Source organism: Triticum aestivum, chromosome 2D, assembly GCF_018294505.1.
Source record: "Triticum aestivum cultivar Chinese Spring chromosome 2D, IWGSC CS RefSeq v2.1, whole genome shotgun sequence".
NCBI lineage: Eukaryota > Viridiplantae > Streptophyta > Magnoliopsida > Poales > Poaceae > Triticum > Triticum aestivum.
Window position 1 is genome coordinate 441,922,418 of NC_057799.1, and position 7,953 is coordinate 441,930,370.

At 46.8% G+C, this 7,953-nt stretch overlaps 2 protein-coding genes across 2 annotated transcripts; one reads left to right on the forward strand and one right to left on the reverse strand.

Annotated features, from left to right (window-relative positions):
* Window positions 1-354: 354 nt before the first annotated feature.
* Window positions 355-5,510, forward strand: LOC123053696 (trihelix transcription factor GT-4). The gene is made up of 5 exons (XM_044477222.1): window positions 355-1,093; window positions 1,878-1,916; window positions 3,501-3,587; window positions 4,091-4,318; window positions 4,896-5,510. The coding sequence occupies exons 1-5, from the start codon at window positions 370-372 to the stop codon at window positions 5,108-5,110; spliced, it is 1,293 nt and encodes a 430-aa protein (XP_044333157.1). The 5' UTR covers window positions 355-369; the 3' UTR covers window positions 5,111-5,510.
* Window positions 5,511-5,650: 140 nt separating this feature from the next.
* LOC123053697 (mitotic spindle checkpoint protein MAD2) lies at window positions 5,651-7,333 on the reverse strand. Its single transcript, XM_044477223.1, has 7 exons — window positions 7,060-7,333; window positions 6,967-6,982; window positions 6,711-6,841; window positions 6,481-6,601; window positions 6,263-6,366; window positions 6,025-6,146; window positions 5,651-5,934 (listed from the first exon to the last, which is right to left on the reverse strand). The coding sequence occupies exons 1-7, from the start codon at window positions 7,130-7,132 to the stop codon at window positions 5,878-5,880; spliced, it is 624 nt and encodes a 207-aa protein (XP_044333158.1). The 5' UTR covers window positions 7,133-7,333; the 3' UTR covers window positions 5,651-5,877.
* Between the last annotated feature and the right edge of the window lie 620 nt (window positions 7,334-7,953).

Consider the following 7,953-nt stretch of genomic DNA (forward strand, 5'->3'; position numbering starts at 1 on the left):
GTTGGGTTCAACATCCTCATAGCCGAAGGGTAAAAGAAAAGTGGTCAACATCGTAATTATCAGTCAAAACCACCTAAAATGTGACGTCGGCCCCAAAACCGTTCAAGGGTATGATTTGCCGGTTTTGTAGATTTTAGGGTCACCTCAGGGGGTTATGTGTCCGTGAGCCCACATTTTAGGGTGAACTATGAACTTCTTTCAAGAAAGAGAGTAGTTTTTTTGACAAAAGAAATATTTTTTTTTTGAGGATTACAAAAGAAAGAGTAGGCGAGGGTGGTTGTGGGTTTGGACCTTGAGGAGGATTCGACTTGGATGTGCTACCTGAAATTTACTGGGCTCGACTAGCCCGCTACGCTGGCCATACGAGTCATGGCCGGGTCGGGCCGGGCTCAGCAGGGCCGTCCTCTGATAAGTTTGTCCTCCTCCCGGAGACCCCGACCGTCCCTCGTCGGGAGAGGGGCCCCGGCTGCGCTCTCCAGTGAGCCTCCACTCCCACCACCGCTCACCTCGCCTCACGCACGCAACACAGTCTCGCTCCCAGACCCCACCACCCGTCGCCGCTCCTCCGCCGCGGCGATGCTCCTCGCCGGGCCGCAGCCCCCTACCCCGCCGCTGCTGCTCCCGGAGAGCAGCGGCGAGGACGGCGGCGCCCACGACCACGACTCCTCCTCGCGGGCCTCGGCCCCGAAGAAGCGCGCCGAGACCTGGGTCCAGGACGAGACGCTCAGCCTCATCGCGCTGCGCCGTGAGATGGACAACCACTTCAACACCTCCAAGTCCAACAAGCACCTCTGGGAGGCCATCTCCGCCAAGATGCGGGAGCAGGGCTTCGACCGCTCCCCGACCATGTGCACCGACAAGTGGCGCAACCTCCTCAAGGAGTTCAAGAAGGCTCGCAGCCACGCCCGCAGCAGCGCCGGCGCCGGCGGGAACGGCTCCGCCAAGATGGCCTACTACAAGGAGATCGACGACCTGCTCAAGCGCCGCGGGAAGGCGGCCGCCTCGCCCGCGGGGAGTGGTGGTGGAGGTGGCGCCGCGAAGAGCCCCACGCCCACCTCCAAGATCGAGTCTTACCTGCAATTCGCGGATAAAGGTATGATGCTCCCCCTTGTCCTTCTGACTAAGACAGCCTTGCTTTTTGTGCTGAAATGGATAGAGGCATTTCAACTCTTCGTCACAGTAGTATGACAACTTAGGGGCTGTTTGGTTCTAGGCCTAGAAGTGCCACACTTTGTCATACAATATTGCCAAACTTGACTAAGGTTAGTTTTTCAAAATGAGAGCCACAAGTTTTTGTGTGTATGTGATGTGGGACCATAGTGTGGCTTGCCTAAGATGTGGCTTGAACCAAACACACGCCTAAGTTGGTCAAACTTGCCTAACCATAGGTGTGGCAAGCTTTGGCAAACTTAGTTTCAAACCAAACAGCCCCTTACAACCTCGAGTTTTGACCATAAATCAATTGCTTAGGTATACATCAGTGTAAATTTAGGTACGCATCAATTAGTTATTGCCTGTGCACCGCCAATTAATAGCAACTTAAGCTGTTAGAAGCACCTTACTGCAGAAATTCGGACATTACAGTGTTGTTTTCTGTCCAGTTCATTGGCTGACTACTGGCACAACATTGTGTAGTAGCATGAAGTTAGTTCATTGCAATTTGTATGGGTCTCCAGCTCGGGGTTGTGTGTGGGTGGGTGCATACTAGATAGCACTATCTGATATGGTTTTGGATTTATATGTGTCTGGTGGGTCTGCTTACTTAATAATGACTGCTGGGTTTAGTAACTGAACATTTGGACTTGTGTTTATATTTGATTTATGATCGATTGGATTTCTGTTAGCTTATGGATTCATGTTCACTGATATCAATCTAGGTTTTGAAGATGCCAACATTCCATTTGGTCCTGTTGAAGGTACTAATATATTCTTCCTCTGCAATAATTGCTACCTATTTCTTTCTGTATCTCATTTTGTCAGCATCTTCCGTGTTTATACCTATGATCTTCCACTTACTTGGCTCAATATTCTGTCAGAAAGTTGTGCCTGCCTAGAGGTTAACATACCAAGCTTGAGCTAAAGTCATTTGTGGACCAGTTGTTATTTTCATTTAATGGGCGAACACACCAAAAATGTTCCAACAATACTGAGTTTCTTGGTGAGGCCTTTTTTTTCTTAGCCTTGTAGAACTTTTTTTCTCATTACTCGCTAGTTGTAAACTTCATTCTAGAAATAGAGCTGGTGAGGTTTTATAAAAAAAAATGCCAGATGGTAAGATACATAATTTTAACACTGTTTAGACTGAAACATGGAGATTAAAAACTCTCAAAAGGAGAATGCAGGGAAAGAAATTATCTTTGATTGAAAAGCACAGTTATATCATTGTAAATTAACAAAAAAAGAGTAAAGTGCATTAGAAATCCTATAAGTATGCTGGCAGAGGGTGTCGAGTTAGTCCTAATGAAAGTGCATATTTCAGTCCCAGTAATGCAATAAGTGAGGCATTGCAGGTCCTATCGTGGCTGAATCAGTTCTGACCTCCAAGTGTGGTGGGTTGACCACTGCCAATTAGGCCAGCTGAAGGTCAAATCGTGTGATGTTCAGGGGTGATTCGGAAGCGAGTGGCAGAGCTGCAGCTCCGGCGAATGAAGAAGTGCCCATCTTGCCCGTGTCCCTGCTGACAAACAGGAGAAGGGTCTCCCAACAATGGGAGAGAGGAGAAAGAGGAGGTGGGGTGTTGGAAAAGTGGATAGAGAGAGAGGAGCAGTTGGTAGAAGAAGAAGAGAGGTAATAAATAGGAGGATGGAGAAAAGGATTTATGATTAGAACTTTCAACATTTTTTGTAACTGGAAAAGGTGTTGTAAATGCCTGGCGAGTGAGTTTTGCCTCCAAGTGACCCTCAGCCTATGTGGCAGTGTGCTCGACCCACCATGATGCAGGCCAACACTGTTTTGGCCCAGGTAGGACCTTTTGTGACTCACTTATTGCACAGGACACAAATACGCACTTCCGCACTATTAGGACTAACTTGACACCAGTGGCGTAGCCAGAAATAAAACTGTGGGTGTGCACACTCAAAAATAATTGATTGGGCTATTGCCTATTATGCTTGGGGGCTGTTTAAAAGGGTTAACTTGGAGAAATTCCTATATGGTAAAAAAATACCTCAAAATTCTGGGTGTGCCGCTGGCTACAGCACTGCTTGACACCCTCGGTGTACTTGTAGGACCTCTGTTGCACTTCACTCGTGAAAAAACCTGACATCTAAACCAAATAGCTCACTAATCAAGGAAAAAAGTCAGATGCGTCATCATGTAAAGATGACGTTTTGACCAGTTTGGTACTAACTCAAACTTGAATTGCACCTTATCGTTTTATTATTCAGTTCATGTATTTTGATAATCCAACTTCTGTCATGAATATTTGCCTACTGCAGTTGTGGTTTGTGAAGACAAGGGATTAGTGGTGATTTTTTTTTTTGCCTGTTTCTGTTTTACAGCGAGTCATCCACTTGCCTTAACGACAGCTGATGCAGTTGCAACCAATGGTGTGAATCCATGGAACTGGAGAGACACCTCAACTAATGGTACTGGTTCATACACAATGAAAGTTGAATACATTATAAGGTCTTATGGATTTTCAACAGCATGAAACTGGAACGATTGGGAATGCTGCTGTCCAACTGTTCAGTTAATGAACTGAATTTGGTGTTTAACTGGATTAGTATTTGTTCTTGTTATGTGAATATCCTGCTCCTTTAAGAAAGCTGAAGACAAAAATGATTTTAAGAACCTATAAACTTAACGAACTCTTCATAGGTGCAATTTTTAGAATGTGGAAGCATCTGTTGATAGTCTTATTACTCGCTGGCTTGCTGCTACTGATTTAGTGTATTTCTACTTGATAGGTAACACATAAATTTTATTACTATGTTTTAAGGTGCTAGAACTTTGCTTGGATGGAATCAACACTCAACTCTAGCAACACAAATTAGCACTGAATAATAACATTCTCAGGTCAACTCAATTATTTATGTTCCTTTTCTTAATCTGTTGCATTGATTGGGAAACCTGCATAAACCTCATACAGGTGGAGATAATCAAGGTACTTATGGTGGGAGGGTCATCCTAGTCAAGTGGGGTGACTATACTAAAAGAATAGGGATTGATGGTACTGCCGAGGCAATTAAAGAGGCCATCAAATCGGCCTTTGGATTAAGAACAAGGCGGGCTTTTTGGCTTGAAGATGAGGACGAGGTTGTTCGTTCCTTGGACAGGGACATGCCAGTCGGAGTATATGCTCTTCATCTTGATAATGGTAATTGTGAAATGTATTATTTTCCAAGAAATAAGATTCTTTACTTTTCTTATCTTAAGAACCAAAAAGGACATAGTATAGTTCTATGGATCATTGATAAATTATTGTTCATTTTTCCTTCCTGACTTGATGAATTTTGCATCTATCTTGCATCATCTTGGTCACTGGTCAGTAATCGGTAAATCTTCTATGCATACTCATGGGCATTCATTTTGATGCTTCTAGTAATGATCATGATGGCCCCACTAAAATGAACCTATTTGGCAACCTGTGTTTGTGTGCACATTGTTATTGAAATTGTCTCAATATGTATGAAGCAAAGCAATTGTTGGTTTAATCACTATTGAAGTTCTTTTTAACTCCATTACAAAAATTGTACTCGCTCCATTCACAAATATAAAATGTTTTGGATATTTTGATATGGACCACATATGGACTGAAATGAGTGAACAAACAGACTAAAACGTGTCTATATACATCCCATTCACAAAAAAGTTAGAACACCTTATATTTGTGAACGGAGGAAGTGGTTACAGAAGGTTGTCGATCCAATCTCATCCCCAGATGTTCATTTCAGGGATAACAATCAAACTCTGCACATTCGAAGATGCAGACCGCATGACAGTCCGGACAGAAGATAAGACATTCTACACTGAAGACGACTTCAGAGATTTTCTGTCACGGCGTGGTTGGACACTCCTCAGGGAGTATAGTGGCTACAGAGTTGCTGATACTCTGGACGATCTTCGCCCTGGCGCGATTTACCAGGGGATGCGCTCGCTTGTAGATTGATCCTGCATCATTTGTCCGACAAAGGGCGTCTATATCTGGGGTATGTTGGTTTTGAGCCCAAGTTCGCCCTGCCAAGGTGGAGAGGGTTTGATTGCCCATGTTTTGGCCGAATCGGCAAGTTTTTGGGCTATGATAATAAAAAATAAATGGGAAAACATACCCCTAAATTAATGTCCACCATAGAAGTGGTCCGTCCATACAGGTGAACATAGTTCGAAGCCAGTTCTAGGCATCCCTGACTGTAAATGTATTCCTGTATTCGGGAGCCATATTTTAAGACTATAGGAATGGCTATCTAAGTAAATATATAGCCATGGAAACAAACTCTGTAAGGTTTCCCGAGTTTCATTTTGCTCGGTGCTGTTGTTACAGGAGCCATGACCAGGCTGTTTGAGATTCATTCAATTGCTTCATGCTGTTGTTTACATGTTCAATGAGGCAGACTGACACGTAAAGAAATATAAGAGAGTTTAGATCACTAAAGTAGCTCTTATATTTCTTTACAAAGGAGTAGTTATTTGGCAAAACTAACACATAGGGTTTGTTTGGCAAACTTCGCCTCAGAGCTTGTGCGTGGAAAACGGCAGGCGATACATCCAATTCAGGTATAACATAACAGTACTTTTTTTTTTGAGAAATAACAGTACAGGTTTTGGTAGAGGCAGGGGGGCAACAGTACGATAACGACGGCCAGACGTGAATGAACGATTCACACAGAGCTTCACGCCTACAGGGGATGTCTGGACGCTCTGGGTCACACCCACAGGTCACTGCTCGTCCAAGTCGTCCACCTTGTACGACACCAGCGTGTCCACCTTGTGGATCTGCCGTCACAGAAACGCACCATTAGCATTAGGTTTCATGGAGCAGTGCAACCACCAATGGACGGAGGATGAGTGAATTGTTGTTGTTACCTTGGTGTCGAACGAGTGCAGCTTCACCATCTGCGGGTTTTCGATGAGCTTGGCGTCGCTCTCCATCCAGGTGAAGGGCACGGTGGTGTCCGAGTCGGTGTAGGCCAGCACGTCGAATATGCCTGCCCAAAACGATCGACGCTTCAGTTAAAAAGGGAGTGTGCCCCAACTAAGAGCGCAAGGTAGAACCAACAGGGTGTGGAGCAATGGCGGCGCGGCTCTGCTTATCCTTCCTTACATGGCTCATCGAGGCAGGGGAGGAAGGAGATGCAGGAGTTGACCTGCCGCATGATGGCCTGGATCTCCCTCATGATCTCCTTGTCGCTCTTCTCCTTCACCGCCCTGACAAGCCATCAGAAGCGTCAGATCAACCGCTGTTTCTTCAGTTCGATTAGGACTGAATCGAATAATCGAAGAGACAGGAGGCAGGAGGATCAGAGCGGCGTATATGCATACCCTTTCTCGACGACCTCGCCGTCAGTGATGATGTTGAAGTTCCAGCGCTCGAGCACCTCGCCGGTGCCCTTGCTCATGATGACCAGCACAATCCTCTGCAGCTTCCCACCCTCCAGCCACTCTGTGGACCGCAGCAAATACAGGTGAGGAGAAAAATAATGGATGTTTCCTTCCTCGATGAGCAAAACAAGGCGGTAACGAGAGATCTCGGATGGGGAGGGAGGACGAACCTGAGAGCTGGGAGGTGAGGTTGGTGAGGAAGGTCTTGACGGCCTTGTCCTGCGTGAGCAGCATGGGGAGGCCGTACTTCTTCACCTTGCCGAAGCTCTCCTCCGGGTACACCCCGCGGTTGTACAGGATGCTGCAGCCACACCAAACACCACGAATCAATCCCCATTGCCAAAATTTGGCTCTTACCCGCTCCATCTCAAATAAACCGGCGTCGGGGATAGAGACGACGCCGCTGTTTGCCGGCCCGTCGCGCACCTGTTGGCCGCGTAACCTGCCACCGAATCATCCGATCAGACACTGGAGAGGGGAGGATGGGAAGGGGGGGATCGGGTGGCGGCGCGCGCTTACCGAAGAACTCGCTGACGATGGCGGCGGAGCCCTTGAGCGTGATGATGTCCTTGGACGCCGTCCTCGACGCCATCACTCCTCGGCCTCGGTCGTCCTCGCGGCGGCGCTTTGCCTTCTTCGCGCTCTCTCTCTCTCCGGCTGTGGGTGCGGCGAGGAGTTGGCTCTCGGGGGAAGAAGAAAGGGGAGCAACGGGCAGCGAGGCGGCGGCTGGGCTATGGAATGGGGACGGGAAATGGGGAAATTGGGAAGTCGGGTCGCGTTTTCGAAATGGATCGGTCGATTTGGTGGATGCGCACGGGGCTGCCTTTTAAAGTGGACCGGACCGGACCGGCGCCCCCCAACGGTCGTCTGTGGGTGGGTGGTGGGCCACTGCACTGGGCTTCGGGTGCGCGATTGCTGCTGCCAAAAAGTTTCCTTGTTCGGCTAATGAAATCTGATGTCTCAAAAAAAAAAAGCTAATGAAATCTGAAATGTATCCAAATCAAAAAAAGAAACTGAAATGTATCTGGTCACGAATCGAATGCACTGTGGCGCGGACAAAGATTGTTTAGACTTGCTTTAATGACTTGTACCCCGAATACAAAGAAGAAAAAACAGCGGAGTGATGAGTGAGGAGGCCAGCTAAACTCCACATTCGCCGTGGGAAGAAATAATATGGTTTAGAAAGAAGAGCATAGTTCCCGTTTTTTTTTGGGGCGGGGGGACACGCTTCTCGCACGGATCTGTTGATTCAAATACGTTGGGCATGAGTAGCAGTAGAAGGTTGCAAGCATGTCCACTGCATTCTCTTCCTTTGGCTCCGTTCTATTTTTCCAAAAATTCTTATTGGTTGGACTTCTTGCTTTGGGAATAGGCAAAAATCAGTTATGAGCCAACAAATTTGCATCATGTTTT

What these genes read in the sequence shown, in the direction of transcription:
- LOC123053696 (XM_044477222.1), top strand. Translation starts at nt 370, where the DNA reads ATGGCCGGGTCGGGCCGGGCTCAGCAGGGCCGTCCTCTGATAAGTTTG. An exon ending in CCTGCAATTCGCGGATAAAG is followed by an intron (nt 1,094 to 1,877) that starts GTATGATGCTCC and finishes ATATCAATCTAG; the next exon opens with GTTTTGAAGATGCCAACATT. An exon ending in TCCATTTGGTCCTGTTGAAG is followed by an intron (nt 1,917 to 3,500) that starts GTACTAATATAT and finishes TCTGTTTTACAG; the next exon opens with CGAGTCATCCACTTGCCTTA.
- LOC123053697 (XM_044477223.1), bottom strand. Translation starts at nt 7,132, where the DNA reads ATGGCGTCGAGGACGGCGTCCAAGGACATCATCACGCTCAAGGGCTCC. An exon ending in GGCGAGGTCGTCGAGAAAGG is followed by an intron (nt 6,367 to 6,480) that starts GTATGCATATAC and finishes ATGGCTTGTCAG; the next exon opens with GGCGGTGAAGGAGAAGAGCG. An exon ending in TGCACTCGTTCGACACCAAG is followed by an intron (nt 5,935 to 6,024) that starts GTAACAACAACA and finishes CTGTGACGGCAG; the next exon opens with ATCCACAAGGTGGACACGCT.